Source organism: Kwoniella dejecticola, chromosome 2 (genome assembly GCF_000512565.2).
Source record: "Kwoniella dejecticola CBS 10117 chromosome 2, complete sequence".
In the NCBI taxonomy this organism is placed as follows: Eukaryota; Fungi; Basidiomycota; class Tremellomycetes; order Tremellales; family Cryptococcaceae; genus Kwoniella; species Kwoniella dejecticola.
The window spans coordinates 645,442-662,209 of record NC_089302.1 but is presented as its reverse complement, the minus strand read 5'-3'; the positions used below and the strand labels follow the sequence as shown (position 1 = coordinate 662,209).

Sequence of the window (16,768 nt, the reverse complement as noted above, 5' to 3'; positions counted from 1 at the left end):
AAAAAAGAAGAGCGCAAAACTTGGAATTCAAGCATATGATTACAAAAGATTCGTAAAGGAGAGCAGAGCTCCAGACATTCAATCGTAATGATCGTAACCACAGCATATCACGTGATCAAGGTTGATATTCATTTGTTCAACTTCACCATCTCCTGCTTCGATCTCACCTCATCGTAATCTAGTCAGCTTGAACTCTGCCGAGGATCTTCACACATAGCTGTACCCTTCAATTCGCCATGACTAACAAGACCGAAAATGTGCCTTCATGGGCAGAGCAGAGTGTAGTAACCGAAGGATCGTCCCAAAAGCCCAAGGGTCCTGGGTCCCAATGGCAAACATTGGGTTAGTGTACTCACAGTTGTAAAGTTGCATGCTAACGATCCTCGTTCTCAGGCGTCGGGTCAGATCTCATCAGGTCATTGTTGCTGCGCAAGTTCAAAATTCCTACTCCCATACAACGGACTAGCATACCCAGCGCCCTTTCCGCCCCTGCGCGAGATATTTTAGCGATGGCTCGTACGGGCTCAGGAAAGACTCTAGCATACCTTATACCTTTACTGCAACGTCTTGGATCGGAACATATACCATCTTCTAGCCCTCGCGCCCTGATCCTGTGTCCCAATCGAGAATTAGCCGTACAGATCCTTTCGGTGGGTAAGGACTTAGCCCGGGGGATGATCAAAGGAAAGTCAACTGAAGGAGGAAGCTTGAGATGGGCATTGATCATGGGAGGGGAAAGCATGGAAGGCCAATTCGAAAAGATGTCCGCTGATCCCGACATGTAAGTATCCATATTTTGATCTGAATGCTGATTTTAGTGTCATCGCTACGCCCGGGCGGTTGCTACATCTATTGGTTGAAATGCAGTGTGATCTTCGGCATCTTCAGATGACGATCTACGACGAGGCCGATAGGTGAGTAAGCCGGTCTTTGATGCATTGCTGATGCCAGATTATTTGAAATGGGCTTTGATGCCCAATTAAGGGAGATTTTGAGTCGTTTACCGTCAACCCGACAGAACTTGCTCTTCTCGGCAACACTGCCCTCTTCAGTAGCGGAATTTGCAAAAGCTGGCTTGGTAAACCCTCTCTTGATCCGGTTGGACGCCGAGCACAAGATCAGTCCCGATCTTGATTTGCGCTTTCTCGCTACAAAACCCACCGAAAAGGATGCTGCGCTATTGGTCCTTCTACGAGCTGGCATCGGAATCCGAGCCAATCAATCTTCCGGAATTGAACAGCCTCAAGCCATTGTCTTCGTCTCAACCAAACACCACGTCGACTATATTTCCGAGCTCCTCAAAGCCGCCGGATATCGCACTTCTCACATCTATAGCTCTTTGGATCAGTCAGCTCGACAACAGCAACTACACCAATTCCGCAAACGCTTCACAGACGTCTTGGTAGTCACTGACGTTGCTGCCCGAGGATTAGATGTACCAATCATGGATCATGTGGTCAATTACGATTTTCCGCCTGGGCCGAGAGTTTTCGTTCATAGGGTTGGGAGAACTGCCAGAGCAGGCCGAAAGGGTCAGGCATGGTCTCTCGTTACCCGGGATGATTGGCCATACCTATTCGACTTACAGACCTTTCTAGGTTCCTCAAGAGTCGGCAATGATGGCGACATCCTTAGGGCATTCCCGCAAGACGACGTCAGTGAGGCCATGGAGTATGTCTCATCAAGTCTCGACGAATCAGCCCCTCACCTTGTTGCTTCCCGAGAAGTCAAGCGTAAGGGTCAAGCTATGTTCGAGCGGTCACGAGGCAGAGCTTCAGCGGGCTCTTATCGGAAAGCGAAATCGTTGGGACAGCATGTTAGCGAGCGTCTATCAAATTTCCCTATCGATCCCAGCTTCCATCCACAGCATAGTGTTCCGGAGGGCCAGGCAAGAGATCGGCTTGTTGCCTCTCTGGCAGCGTATGCTCCGGCTGAAACAATCCTTGAACTGGGGCGTAGAGGAGATACAGAAAGCTCAAAGCTCATGAAGAAGCGTCGATCTTTAGTCAAAAAGCGTAAGAAGGACAAGACTCTTGAAAATCGAGAATCAGATGACGAGGATCCATCCGAGACGAGCGGGCGTGCGGAATCGAAGGTGAATAGATCTTGCTGAGTTTTGAAGCTCGAACTGACATCAAAGCTCCTAGCTCAAGTCATTCCGCGACCCAGATTTCTTCATGGCTCATTCACAGCGAGGGGCAGCCGCTGAACGAGGGTGAGTCTGTCCTAGCATATTCAGAGCTGATCGACATTCGGTAGCTATTCCTTGCAAAGTGGAGCTTCGCTATCAGAAGCCATGAGTGCTACAACCCTGGATATGACGGCCGACGAAGGAAGTACGGCGCGAGCGCAAAAGGCTAGTCAGCTAAGCTGGGACCGTAAGAAACGTAAATTTGTGCAGCCTACGGTCGGAGCCGACAATAAGAAGATGATACGCTCAGAGAGTGGATCCTTGTTGCCTGCGTCTTACAGCTCAGGTCGATACACAGCATGGAAATCTCGCAAGCGTCCGCTGTCAGCCGAGCAGGGCAATCTTACCTCCAGTCCCTCAAACGTTTCAGCGCCACCCCGTCCTTCCAAAAAAGCAGGTGAGTATCATGCAGTCTCGAGGCTACGGCGAGCTGAATGCGAGCTGAATGATGTTGGATCATAGAGCAAGTATCGATCCGAACTTCGGGCCTTCTATCAGCTCAACGCATTCGCCAGCAAAGGCAACAAGCGATCAAAGTTCGTACCTAATGCCTCGCTTGGCATTGTCCTGAAGTAACTGACATTTATGGCGTAGCGCAAAGAGAAGTCCGCTGGGCCGTCGAGAGGCACAAAGAAACGATGATACATGTCACCATCACCATGTCATCACCTCAGTACAGTCATAGTCGGGCAGAGAGGGGACGTTCCACTTCCCAAAATGAAAAGATTCTCGCGGACCATTGCTTCACATCGCGTATACTGCTGGCAGACCGCACCGCTAGCTCACGCATTGGCGAAGGATACCTTGCATTTAACTATATATATATGTATGAATCTTCCGACACTCCGGTCTCATTCCACCTTCAGTCGTCTAGGGGCAATAGCCATCATCTACAATGGCTTCCATCAGCTGAGCAGAATTCAAGGCTGCTTTCACCAGTAATCAAGAACTCACGATCGCTTTAAGCGATAACACATTGAACGTTAGGACCGGAAGGGTGGTTCTCGCTGTCTCTGGGGACTTCAGAGGTCTGAGCGGCGAAAGAGGCAACGTTGTTGAAGATAGCAGTGAAGGCGTCCATTGTAATGGTTTGGGTTTGTTGTTTGGGTTGGGTTTGGGGAGTTTGGAGGTTTGGTTTGGATTGGCTTTGGAGTGTTGTTGTGTTGGGTGAAGAAGAGAAAAAGTTGGATCATCGTCGGTCTGGGAGGGGGTATTTATACCTTTCAAAGTGGATTTGAGAGTCTTGTCGACTCGACGATGAGCTTGAGAGAACAATAAGCCAGCTGACCGGTTGTATTTGCTGTTGAGGCAATTCCGATAACGCCAGTAGAGGGTTGGTTCTTATTGTTCTCTCATCCTCTTTCACACGGCACGATAAGAACAATAAGCCTTCTTGATGGCCGTTCAGGAAACCAATCAGCTACGATCGCATGGATAGTGCAGAACAATAGAGATAGGTATCTTTCCGGAAAGAAGGAGGCGATCCCGAGTAACGCTAAGGAGTTCTAGAGTGATCTTGATACATCCCCCTTAAGCATCTCCTTATTGTTCGTCCTTGCAAAGTCCATCATACCGGATAACGGACGACAGGAACGAATCAGATTCCTAGCTCAAATGAGGGATGCGATTATAGCCATAATAGCCATTCGCACGCACGCACGAACGAACAATAGACGCAATGAGAGAACAATGGGTAAAAGACAATAAGAGATGGAGACTTCCTTGTTCCTGATCGACCGAATTACCGGTCCGGCACTGGGATAATTATGTATTCCGAAAAACATGAAACCGATCTAAAATACTCTTTTTGTTCATTTTCTATTGTCCATCATGCATACCTGCATACATCTCATTGCGTCGACAGACAGAACAACGATCGATCTGAATCCGTTCATTCTCGGTCATAGAGGGACCACCCCATTTATGCATGCACAAAAAGAAGTAAAAACACCTCGTTTCATCGACAATGGGTCGTATAGTTGTATAATGTACCTTTCCCCTCGGTACACAGCCTCTTCTATCAGAAAACGTTCTAGATCACTGCCTCTTATCTGATCATCTCTATTGTTCTGGTTATTCCTCGGCCGGCTTAGATGTTCACGGCTCTGTTCACAGTATGTCAGCTCGGCCGGCAAGAAGGATGAAGCTGATAGTAGAGTTGAGCGAGAATTTACCGGTAGAGTAGGATGTAAGCTACTGAATCTTCACCTCCCCCGTCCATACTCAATATTTTGTCACTACAATGACACACCATACAATCAGCACACAAGTCGGATGGGCGTGTATGTGCATGTAGTATCACTCACGCAGTGACTATTGATACTTTGTCATCTGTTCCACGCATCAACATAAAGTCAACATCACAATCATTCGACCAGAACAATGCCGAACATGATAGCGCGACTCACCATCGAATCTGTACCACTCTTCCGAACCTGAAGCTTGCGGTACTTCGCTCTCCTTTCGTGTCCATCCGATGTAATGACCTGCGTTCTCCCATCAGCTGCCGACAAGTCAAGAAGGAGAGTCGCGACTCACCGGAATCTGCTGAAGCTCCTTTATGGGTGACCATAGCTATTTGATGTGCATCATCAGCAAACTTGTTCCAAAATCGACTACTTTCCGCCAATGCAGTGGAGTGATCGGTCAAAACGCATGAAGAGCAGTGTCACGATTCATGCGGATTGAGCGTGGATGACTGAAGCTTAGAATGTGAATTGGGCTTTAGATCAGTAAGTTGAGACTCACCATACAATTCGTACATCCCCGAAACGTTCGTGTCTTCCGGGATACCCTTCTCTTTCACCAACCCAGCTATCTTTTCCCTTTCTGCTCGCCTCAAATCCACCTCTTTGGTCGCGTCATCACTGGTCGCTCTTCCTGCGTTCCTCTTGATTATCTTTGCTCTATCGTCTCGTTCCTTCAGGATCTGTTTGACTTCTGAATTAACGGACTGGATTTGTGAACGGACTTCTTCAGTTGCCTATAAATCCAGATCAGTCACGTACAGTTTGACTTTTAAGATGATTGCTTTCGACAGACGGAGAATGCTTACCAGATCAATGGTATCTAGTTGCAATGGGAATTTAACTTTTCTCATGATCTTGGCTTTTTTCCTGGTCGTGGATGAGGAGTCAGGATCGAATCATTAAGCATATTTGGGCGATCTGCTCAATTTGACTTGATCCAACTCACTGGATATCCCTTCTCCAGTAGAATCGGACCATATGAACGATCAAGTTTTGTGGTAATCTGGATATGCGAGACTCTCTACAAAAGAATACTCAATGAGCATACCGTGAAATGTCGCAAGGATGGGCAGGGGAGGCCCAGGTTACCGATGACTTACGATGAATACGTAGCCATTCTACCTAAGCTTGGACTGTTCTTCTCAATCTGCTGATTCAAGCTCTAGAAAGTACAATTATCAGCCTTTTGTCAGAAGACGCGAGCCGGGAGCGGAACTCACATCAAGGATACCAGAAACCAAGAAGTTTGTGTTTATGGATATATTACACTGCAATTTCAATTGCCTCTCTTTGCTAGTCGAAGCTGGCTCTTCGGGTGCTTCGGCGCATTGTAACCTGTTATGTGAGTAATCAGCTTAACGTCAACACTTTCTGGGAACCAAGCGTTCATTAGCTCACTTCGAAGTAAGCTCAAGACCCATCATCTTGTCGACTGCATTATCATTCCCGCTTGCTCCTCCCAAACTCAGCTTCAAGGCCGACAAGAGCTGGGTCCAAGCTTCATCGGCATCTAGATTCGAGCGGAACAATAGTCAGATCAGCTGAACTGCTACGTGATCAAGCGGAATGTGTAATAACGTATTGGCGTTATGTTGCGCTCACCTTGTTGACAGGGTCTTCCGGCATTATCAGTCTCCGCGAATTGAGGAGCCAATATTCTGAGATTGCTCAATACGTTGTATGGGGGAACAGCATCGGCCGTCTGGTTCAAGCCGCTGAATAAGTTCTTGAGCGAGGTTGTGACTCTGCCTTCTGGCGACGAGGAGGCTGCAGAGTAACTGCACATACACAACTTCCCGTCAAATCTCATCTCCGAGGGAATGCAAAGATAGGTAGAACCAAAAAGGGACTTACGAGTCTAAAGCTACGTTGAGCTGAGGGATAGTTTTGAGCGCTTGTAAAGTAGAGTTGAGATAACAAGTTTGACCAAGATTAACCAATCCTGCGGGGTTTCCTTCCTGTACAGGGCATTCGATATATTCAGCTAGCTTCCCAGCGTTCACTTTATATCCGGTGACGGATCGTCCTTGTAATGTGATAGGCGAATGAAACTCCCGCCTGCGGACTTACAGCTAAAGCAACTTGATCTTGGTCCATGTCTTCTAAGAAAGTGATCTTCTCAGTTGGCGCAGAAGGCAATGGTCCAGCAGTCCCAATCACCTAAACCCACTTATTCTTCAATGGATATCCCTCTTCAAGTTGAGAGAGCAGGAACATACAGTGATATTTTGATCCTACAAGACGATTCGTCAGCTGCAGTGACTGAGACTTGCGAATGTGCCGACTTATGGAATGGAGAAAACTTACAGGTTTCAAGCCTAATTTCGACAGGTCCGCATCGTCCTGTGATATTCCTCATCGTCAGCTTCGCTGCGAACCTTCTCAAGAATCTTCCTTCAGTCGTTCTTTTGGACTAACCTTCAATACACCTTTGATCATCACCTTCATTCGATCTGTCGCATACACCAATTCATGAGTAACCATCACATTCCAAGCAATACTGGCTTGTAGAAGCAGGCGCGATCAGAACTTACCAGTCGGTACACCTGTGATCTGGTAGATAGCATCTTTGAAGGTACTGACGCTCTTGGAAGGGTCGACTTCTACGGGATGAGTTTTGCCTGAATGTTTGATGTTGACTGATAATCAAATATGAAGTCAGCTTCGACTGACTGACTCCCTGCACGGCCCTGGACACAAGAAGACAGGCGCGATGATGAGCTGAGTCGACTCACTTCGCATGATGTGTGTCCTTGTAGCTGTCATCGAAAGTTATAGAGAATTCAGGAGGAAAGTCAAGCGAGAAAATGGGTGCTGTTTGAGATGTTTAATGAGTTGGATTCAGCAGGAAACTGGTAGTAGGATTTTCTGGATTGATCGCTGGCGCGTCACACTGTGGAGTCTCCATCAACTAAACACGAGCACCTGAATCAACTTCCACAAGCAGGTAGAATCATCATGCTTCGACTGAATACATTTCTATGTGATATGCTCCGTATGATCAAGCTTAGATGTGTATACATGTGACTGCATTTCCAGCGTGCTACCATATTATGGACTCAGTATACAAAATTCCCTATCGCTTCAACGCCTTTTGATGATGACTTAATCATCCCTTCTTTCTCTCTCATCTTCCCTGTCTGCCTCCCTGTCATCGTCATCGAGAGCTGCAGACTTCTTGACGGGAGATGCAGAGTTGGTCCCGTTCCTACTTCTCTCATCTCGACTGTCCCTTCTTCGAGGTGCGGGAGATGCGCTTCTTCTGGCATCTCTGCCATTTGCAGGCGCAGGAGAAGGGGATCGTCTTCGGTCGCCATCCCTATCTCGGGGCTCGTCATCGTAATCTCTGGCTCTTCTTGGAGGAGGAGAGGGAGATCTTCTTCGAGGAGGAGGCGAAGGTGATCTTCTTCTGGGAGGAGGGGATCTTCGTCTGTCTCTGCTATCACCAAGACTGCCGATATCGTCAGCTTCAACTGTATCGCTATTCCCGGAATTCCCGGAAGGACACTACTCACCCATCATGTCTCCATTGGGAGCTAGGTGGTCTCTTCGCCCATTGTACGGTTATCTTTCTGCCGTCGATGGATCGACCATGCCTGACAAAGCGGACAATGAGCTTCTATAACTTGCCATTGAGGAAGAATAACTCACATGTCGTAGTAAGCATCCTCGGCATCATCTTCTCTTCTGAACTCAATGAAGGCGAAAGCTACGAGTGATCGTTAGGTGTAAGCTACTTGTGCGGCGGATCCGAGATTGATCGACATTTGGAGAGGTTCGTTCGCTCGCTTCCTTTTGCTTGTTGTGAATGGGTCGAGCACGCCAACGCCAATGGTAAGGAAAGGAAGGTGCACATCAGAAAGGATGATGCGATGTTGCTTCGCCAAGAAAGAACGTTATTACGAGGGCGACAGTCTCTCGTTCGTAAACAGCTTTATTCGCATCGCCAAACCGGATCGATGTCTTTGGAAAACGTAAAATAATGAGATCTCGCTCGGACAGGAACTTCTCGTGGGACAAGAGAAAACGATGATGAAGAAGTTTGAGAAGGAAAAGAAAGCCTCTTAGGATTGGATGACCAGCCTCGGTTCGTGGAAGACCCCAATGATCGTTATGAGAGTACTTACGAGAAGAAGTAGGAGTCTTCAAAGCTGGGATATCACATCTAATCAATCTTCCATATCTCTCAAACTCGTAAGCGAGATCTCTGGCTCGGAGGTTACCGGCGAATCCAGAGACGTAGAGAACACTGCAGAAAGCGGAACCAGTCAGCCCATATTTGATACAAGAGAATCTTGCCGTATCGCTTGCGAAATGGATGAGGTAGATTTGACGTACGTTCGGTTCTGCCAAGGCAAAGTCAGAATCAAGCAACAGCGTCAGCTGTCTGACAGCTGCTACAGACGTGGCAAGGGAGGGTCAGCTGACTACGCACCATTTTTTACGTTTTTGCAAGTCACTCGATGTTGTTGTCAATTGCAAGTGACGAAGAAGGATGTAGAAAAACAACGTGAAATAGCATCATCTTGCTTCTTGCTTCTGTCAACCCTACATCATCACTTTTACAATTAGCTCAAGGCGCTCTTCGCCGCATTCTTCCTTGTCGGTATTATGCGGAGAATTGATGAATTGGCACTTCTCAATCAAGATGAAACGTGGTTGTGTCGCTTGAGAGGATTTACGTAAATGCTTTGGTGGAGGTTGACCGGTGTTTCAGAATATGTTAAGCGTGCGAGTAAGGGTGAGAAAAGAACAAGACAAAGCACAGAAAAAGAAATCATTCACAAGACACAAGAATCAAAATACCAAGAACATGGAAAGATCACATGCATACATGGTAAAGCGGGAACATGATAAAGATGCATGGAACGATATGATAATCATAACGAGAATGATCGGGATGACAAGTGATGACGAGCTACTGAGCGGGAGAAGAAGATGAATGTAAATATGTTAGGGATTAGGTGAGTTTGTTACACAAGCCGCATTACGCACAGCCTCAGCCTGATACAACCATACAACTACAATCATACAACTTCACTGTGTCTACCTTTGTTCCATTCAGTCCAGAATTTTCATTCCTTTCACACTTTTGGTCTTTTGCACATGCATACGTGTTTGCAGTCCTCTTCATTTCTCGCTTTAGGTTTCGTTACTTCGTATAGAGATCTCACGCTCGTTCACTCCTCGGCTCGATTCGATCGTCATCAGTCACTGTCTCTTCAGCATCAGCATCAGCATCGCCATCGTCGTCGTCATCATCTACCTCACCCGACTACATCCACTGATATAGATCGGGACTGATCAAAAGCCCATACGATGTCCTCCGCCGGCCATGGAGGGGCAGGGCCGTCGCAAGGCAGAGGAGGGTACAAATTCGAGGGAGTCACCGATCTATGGTACGCCCACATTCTTCTTTCTCGATCGATCGCCCCTGCTGACTGACATATTGGACATGCAGTGCACTTGGAGCGACTCTAGCGGAAGATACAGTCCTAGCTACACTTCGAGAACGTTTCCTGATCTCTCAGCCATATACAGCATTATCACCTTCATACTTGGTCTCTGTCAACCCTCATGCCTATATACCGGTTAACGGCGATGCTTCCTTGCAAGACTACGTTGCGGAATACTACAGATTACAAGTAGACGATGAGACCGCAAGGGAAAGGGATTCGGAGTCGTCGACAAGGGGAAAGAAAGATGGTTTAGGACCACACGTCTTCAATCTAGCTCTGAATGCTTATCATAACATGCGGAGAACAAGACAGGATCAGATAATCGTACTGAGGTCAGCTTAACGATGCGTCTTGTTCCTATCGATTCGAGCTGATAATGGCAATCGCCTGCAGCGGACCAGTAGGTTCTGGTAAAACGGAGATGCGAAGATTAGCGATAAAAGCTATATCGGAGGTCAGCGTCGCTGCACCAGGAAAGAAGGGATCAAAGGTCGGTAGTCAGGTGGCCAATGCTGAGGTATGTACTCGATCGCGAACTCCGTCTTCTGGAAATGGCGATGCCTGTAGCTCATGTGACTTACCGCTCAGTTCATCCTCGAATCCTTCGGTAATGCACACACGCTTACCAATGACAACGCATCCCGTTTCGGTAATTACACCGAATTACAATTCAACGATCGTGGCCGATTAGAAGGTCTGAAGACAATCGAGTACTACTTCGAAAGATCGAGAGTATCGCAGACCCCTTCCAGCGGCGAAAGGAACTTCCACGTATTCTACTACTTAGTCAGCGGTGTTCACGGGGAAGAAAAGTCATTCTTGAAATTAGAAAATACCAATTCTTATCGATATCTACAAAGCCGAGTGCGGAGGACTGGTACGGATGACAGGTCGAGATTCGAGCAGCTCAAGCAAGCTTTCAAGATCGTCGGACTATCTAACCGATTAGTCGCTCAAGTATGCCAATTGTTGGCCACGATTCTGCATATCGGCAATCTGCAATTCGAAACTGGCGGTAATCAGCACGAAGGAGCTATTGTTACCAATTTCGAGACCCTTTCGACGGTTGCTGAATTCCTGGGCGTAGCTCAAGAAGCTCTAGCCGAGTTGTTCTCCTTCAAGACTGTTCTGATGAAGAAAGAGGTATATACAACGTTCTTAGATCCCGAACAAGCTGAATCGGTGCGAGACGAGCTCGCCAGAACACTTTACTCGCTGCTGTTTTCATGGCTGAACGAACACATCAATCAGAAGCTGTGTAAAGATTCTTTCGGCTCGTTTATCGCCTTGCTGGACTTGCCAGGTATACAAAACAATCATGGACCAGTAGCTATGTCCAACTCCCTCGACCAATTCTGCTTCAACTTCGCAAACGAGAAGGTGCAAAACTGGGTATTACATCGCATTCACGAAAACACGCTAGAAGAAGCCAGCAAAGAGAAACTCACCGCAAGTAGGATACCGTATTTCGACAATTCAGAATGCGTCAAGTTGTTATCTGATAGCAAGGGTGGATTGGTAAATATTATGGATGATCAAGCTCGAAAGAAAAGGAACGAATCACAATTCCTGGAAACAATGGCTAAGCGCTTCACGGGACATGCGTCTTTCTCACTTTCAACCCAGAGCAGAAGTGGAAGCTCAACTTTCACTATAAATCACTACGATGGTCCAGTGACCTACAACACGGAGAGCTTCCTGGAGAGAAACGCAAACGAAACTTCCGCCGACATCCTTCGACTTCTTCGGGGCAACACTACCGGATCCGCAATCGTGTCAGAGCATCAAGGATCAAACAATCCGTTCATCAAATCGCTTTTCTCCTCGAAATCTATCGCTACCCAGGCTCATCCCAGAAATGACGATGAGATTGTCGCTGTGCAACAACCCGTTCGTCCTATGAGGGCCCCATCAACTCGAAGGCGGAAAGGCAGACCACTGAAAGCGGTAACAGAGGTGGAAGAGGAGGAAGGCGAAGATGATGAGGTAGGAGGTGGAAATGACGGAGGAAATGCTGGAAAATCGCTATACTGTATAGCGGGTCAACATTGGTCTGCTCTAGACACTCTACTCCAGACTTTTGACCAAGCTCAACCCTGGATGATATTCTGCTTGCGACCGAACGACAGTCAACTACCCTCACAAGTCGAGATCAGGAGCATGAAGTCTCAGATCCGGTCATTCGGCCTCACCGAGATGGCTCAACGCCTTCAGAACTCCTATGAAGTCCGGATGACCCATTTCGAGGCTTGTGATAGGTATGCAGAGGAGTTCGACGTAAGAGGGATCTCGAAAGGACCTTCAGATGTCGACCGGCTGTCAGATCTGAAGAGGGTTTTACGGTTGAACGACTCTCAGATGGCGATAGGCGCAAACAGGGTGAGCTGTCGCAATCGCAACCTGATTATGCAGTAGCTGATGACAATCTTAGGTCTTTCTCTCCCACTCTGTATTCCATCGATTCGAAGATCGGTTACGTGCTGAAGAGAAAGATGAACAGCGACATCGAAGGGAAGATATGGAGTATCTGGACGAAAAGGATCGCAAAGTTGATCCCTTCTCACCGTACAACAATCAACGTGATATTCCCCCTGCCACTTCGCCTGCTCTAGGTTATTCCGATCCATACCTTCAGAACGAGTCTAATGTAGACTTACCACTTGTGGATCATGCTCAACCCTTACGTCAAGATTCTCCTGATGACTTTGATGATATCAGAGGATTCGCTCCTAGCCAGATTACCAGTCAATTCGGCGATTCCAACTCGAATGTGGGCACAGAAACATACGCGCCGTCACGAAACATGTTCAGAGATTTCGACCATAAAGACGAAAAGGATGTTCTCGATCTCGAGCCTCAAGATGGCGAGACTACCGAAGAGTACAAGGAATCAATAGCTAGAAGGCGATGGGTATGGCTTTGCACTTTCCTCACATTCTGGATTCCCGGCTTTTTGCTCAACAAGATTGGCGGGATGAAACGTCAAGATATCCGACAAGCTTGGCGGGAGAAATTGGCAATCAACATGATCATCTGGTTCATCTGCGGATGTACGGTCTTTGTCATCGCTTTCCTCGGTCCGCTCATCTGTCCGACCCAGCATGTCTACACCTTTAGCGAATTAGCCAGTCATAGTACAAAGAACGATCCAAACAACGCTTTCACTGCCATTCGAGGCGAAGTATTCGATCTATCCCAATTCGCTCCAACCCACTTGACTGCGGTATCTGTTGTGCCCACCAAGAGTCTCATGCAGTACGGTGGATTAGATGCGACGAGCTTGTTCCCAGTTCAGGTCAATGCCCTGTGTGATGGATACGGCATCAATGCAATTAGTCCTTATGTGACCCTCGATTCTACCAATACGACGGATGTTTTCAGGCAATATCACGATTTCCGGGCCTCAACCAACGACTCTCGCCCCGATTGGTACGCAGAAATGATGATCATGATGCGACATCGATTCAGAGTTGGATTCATGGGATACACGAAAAAAGATGTCAAGAAAATGGCAAACTCGGGTCGAGCGGTGGCGATCTACGACGGACTGATATACGAGATGACGACCTACATCCAGCAGAACGGAGGTGGCCTGAAAGCGCCAGACGGAGTGGCTCTTACTGCTGAAGATCAAGCGTCTCGACAATTCATGGCTCCTCAAGTGGTCGAGCTGTTCACTTACAACGCAGGAAAAGATATAACGGCTTTGCTTGATGGCCTTTCCGGATCCGCGGGACAAGATCTAGTGAACAAGCAGAAAGTCTGTCTTAGAAACCTGTTCATCATCGGAAAAGTCGATTCGAGAGATTCACCACAATGTCAATTCTCCACTTACATCCTGTTGGCCCTTTCGATAGTAATGGTTTCAATTATCGGATTCAAGTTCTTAGCTGCGTTACACTTTGGCTCGACGAGGGCACCTGAGAACCACGATAAATTCGTTATCTGTCAAGTACCCTGTTATACCGAAGGAGAAGAATCATTACGACGAACGATCGATTCCCTGGTCAGGCTGAAATACGATGATAAGAGGAAACTGTTGATGATCATCTGTGATGGAAACATCAAGGGATACGGGAATGATAAACCTACTCCGGCGATAGTATTGGATATCCTTGGTGTTGACCAGAATGCCGATCCGGAACCGTTATCTTTCCAGAGTCTGGGAGATGGTAGTAAACAACATAATATGGGTAAAGTCTACGCCGGGCTGTACGAGTGTGCAGGACATGTGGTCCCGTATTTGGTGGTTGTGAAAGTGGGTAAACCGACGGAACGACCGAAGCCTGGAAATCGAGGTAAGAGGGATTCTCAGATGATTGTTATGCACTTCCTCAATAAGGTGAGTGAAAGCCAAGTTCCTGCATTCTATGCTTCTGCCTCAGCCGGATAGTCAGACCAGAGCTGATGTGAGTCGATAAATGCGCACAGGTACACTTCAATGCGCCGATGAATCCGCTGGAACTGGAGATGCATCATCAGATCAAGAATGTCATAGGAGTGAACCCGAGTTTTTACGAGTATCTGTTCATGGTGGATGCGGATACGACGGTAGATGAGATGTCACTCAATAGACTTGTTTCTGCGTAAGTGCCTCGTTCTTGCATCTACAGTATCTCAGCCCATTGTAACACTTGTAGCTGACGAGCTTTATTGTGAGCAGCATGATGCACGATAAGAAGATCATTGGTGTATGTGGTGAAACGTCCATAGCGAATTCGAAGCAGTCTATTGTGACTATGATGCAGGTCAGCTACTCCTTCAGTCTTATCCAATGAAGATCGCTCAAAAGCTGACGATGGATGATCCAGGTCTACGAGTACTTTATCTCTCATCATCTGGCTAAAGCGTTCGAATCCCTCTTCGGTTCAATCACCTGTTTACCAGGTTGTTTCTCCATGTACCGACTGCGTTCACCCGATACGCACAAGCCACTGTTCATCTCGAACGGTATCATCCAAGACTACTCGGAGAATCGAGTCGATACCCTGCACTTGAAGAACTTGCTGCATCTAGGAGAAGATCGATATCTGACTACCTTGGTCCTGAAACACTTCAACGACTACAAGACGAAATTTGTCCGGGACGCTTATGCACAGACCGTAGCTCCGGATCAAGCTAGCGTTTTGCTGTCTCAACGACGAAGGTGGATCAACTCGACTATACACAATCTGGCGGAATTGGTCTTCTTAGATCAGCTTTGTGGATTTTGCTGTTTCTCAATGAGATTCGTGGTCTTCATCGATCTGCTTTCTACGATCATCGCACCTGTGACAGTCGCATATGTAAGTCAATACCACCTTCCTCCGCTGATGACTCTGGCTATATCGCTAATCGTCGCAAGTCGGACAGATCGTCTACCTAGTCTACTTGATTGTCAGGGAAGGCAAATCGATCCCTACGCTCAGTATCGTCATGTTAGCTGCCATCTACGGACTGCAAGCTTTGATCTTTGTATTCAGGCTGAGATGGGATATGATAGCTTGGATGGTGTGTAAGTTGCGCTTCATCTCTGCCACATACCATACCGTATCACTTTGCTGACAGAATGATCAGTCTACATTCTTGCCATCCCGTACTTCTCGTTCTTCCTGCCGTTATATTCCTTCTGGAAGATGGATGATTTCAGTTGGGGTTCGACTCGATTGGGTCAGTGAAATCGCTCTTCAATAACCATAGAATATCTTGCTCACGTTTATCGCATGAATGTAGTGGTCGGTGAGAAGGGTAAGAAGATTGTCATCCATGTAAGTTCAGCTCGCCTTGTCGATCCAGGATTCTCTTTGACCTGATATTGCGTTACAGGATGAAGGTAAATTCGACCCGCGATCGATACCGCTCAAAAGTTGGAACGACTACGAGTGAGTAAACGAACATCTGGGATGATTTTAACAGTATTGACTGATCGTTCTTACAGGAACGAGCTGTGGGATCAAGAATCAGTCCATTCCGGATCCTATATGCCACCCATGAAGGGCGAATACGAATCCCGACCTGGCTCAGCTTACGGCTATGACGATGCCAAATCCCGAGTACTCTCGCCTTCTGGATCGTACGGTGATCTGCGAGCTCAATCGCGGGGTGGTTCGATGTACAACGGTGTTGGGATGGGCGTACCTCAGATCCCTTACCAGAATCGAGATTTGATGGGAAGCCCGATGAACTCGAATACCCACTTACCACTCGGTGACACTCGATCGATGTATGGCGATAATAGAAGTCTGTACGGTCAGCCGATGAATGTAGATCAACGAAGTCTGTACGGTGGCGGCGGATCTTTCTACGGCGTTGGAGCTGCTCCTGGCGGTCAACCGAATTTTGACCATCGCGCTTCGAGCTATTCTCTCCATAGCGGGAACCCGATGGGGATGATGCAGCCAATGGGAATGGGAATGGGTCAGAATATGATTGGTTTAGATCACAGAGCTTCATCTTATTCAACATTCAGCCCTCCATCGCACCAGCAACAACAACAGCAATATCCAAATCAACAATATTCGCATAATTCTCAACCTACTTCACCGTATGGTGAGCACGGGCCCCAAGCGCAAACTAATAGACCACCGTCGAATTTCTTGGGGGATGCAGGTATCCCTTCTTTGTCAGACCATCAACACGGTAATAATGCCTCTTCCATGGGCTTGTCATTGGGTCCAGAGGGTATCACTGAAGCCCAACTTGAATCGTCCATCCGGAAGATATGCGCGTCGAGCGATCTGGATAGCCTTACGAAGAAGATGGTTCGTAAGCGCTTAGAAGAGGAATACGGATGTAATCTGAATACGAGGAAAGATAGTATAAATCGGATTATCGAGATGGTCTTGGCTGGTACGTTTGGTTAGCCTTTTCTTCGATCTCTTTGGCGGATG

The 16,768-nt window shown here is 47.4% G+C and overlaps 5 protein-coding genes across 5 annotated transcripts; 2 read left to right on the top strand and 3 right to left on the bottom strand.

Moving 5' to 3' along the window:
- Window positions 1–236: 236 nt before the first annotated feature.
- On the top strand, window positions 237–2,833 carry I303_101703 (uncharacterized protein; the record flags this gene model as incomplete). Its single annotated transcript, XM_065968396.1, has 7 exons — window positions 237–342; window positions 394–781; window positions 952–2,095; window positions 2,148–2,215; window positions 2,260–2,588; window positions 2,654–2,727; window positions 2,786–2,833. The coding sequence occupies 7 exons, from the start codon at window positions 237–239 to the stop codon at window positions 2,831–2,833; spliced, it is 2,157 nt and encodes a 718-aa protein (XP_065824468.1).
- Window positions 2,834–3,152: 319 nt separating this feature from the next.
- I303_101702 (uncharacterized protein) lies at window positions 3,153–3,272 on the bottom strand (the record flags this gene model as incomplete). The annotated part of the gene is made up of 1 exon (XM_065968395.1): window positions 3,153–3,272. One exon carries the CDS (start codon window positions 3,270–3,272, stop codon window positions 3,153–3,155), a length of 120 nt encoding a protein of 39 aa, XP_065824467.1.
- Window positions 3,273–4,361: 1,089 nt separating this feature from the next.
- Window positions 4,362–7,206, bottom strand: I303_101701 (uncharacterized protein; the record flags this gene model as incomplete). Its single annotated transcript, XM_065968394.1, has 18 exons — window positions 4,362–4,428; window positions 4,498–4,522; window positions 4,600–4,677; window positions 4,730–4,765; window positions 4,940–5,174; window positions 5,247–5,307; window positions 5,387–5,461; window positions 5,541–5,602; window positions 5,661–5,775; window positions 5,839–5,950; window positions 6,043–6,218; window positions 6,295–6,398; window positions 6,511–6,600; window positions 6,660–6,674; window positions 6,748–6,783; window positions 6,859–6,893; window positions 6,975–7,079; window positions 7,176–7,206. The coding sequence occupies 18 exons, from the start codon at window positions 7,204–7,206 to the stop codon at window positions 4,362–4,364; spliced, it is 1,458 nt and encodes a 485-aa protein (XP_065824466.1).
- Window positions 7,207–7,545: 339 nt separating this feature from the next.
- On the bottom strand, window positions 7,546–8,878 carry I303_101700 (uncharacterized protein; the record flags this gene model as incomplete). Its single annotated transcript, XM_018405509.1, has 6 exons — window positions 7,546–7,891; window positions 7,956–8,036; window positions 8,092–8,149; window positions 8,568–8,689; window positions 8,779–8,786; window positions 8,876–8,878. The coding sequence occupies 6 exons, from the start codon at window positions 8,876–8,878 to the stop codon at window positions 7,546–7,548; spliced, it is 618 nt and encodes a 205-aa protein (XP_018265790.1).
- An 881-nt stretch (window positions 8,879–9,759) lies between these two features.
- Window positions 9,760–16,741, top strand: I303_101699 (uncharacterized protein; the record flags this gene model as incomplete). The annotated part of the gene is made up of 13 exons (XM_018405510.1): window positions 9,760–9,839; window positions 9,902–10,231; window positions 10,293–10,416; window positions 10,488–12,278; window positions 12,331–14,241; window positions 14,331–14,485; window positions 14,563–14,647; window positions 14,711–15,184; window positions 15,252–15,393; window positions 15,456–15,548; window positions 15,612–15,646; window positions 15,705–15,760; window positions 15,817–16,741. 13 exons carry the CDS (start codon window positions 9,760–9,762, stop codon window positions 16,739–16,741), a joined length of 6,201 nt encoding a protein of 2,066 aa, XP_018265791.1.
- Window positions 16,742–16,768: the final 27 nt, after the last annotated feature.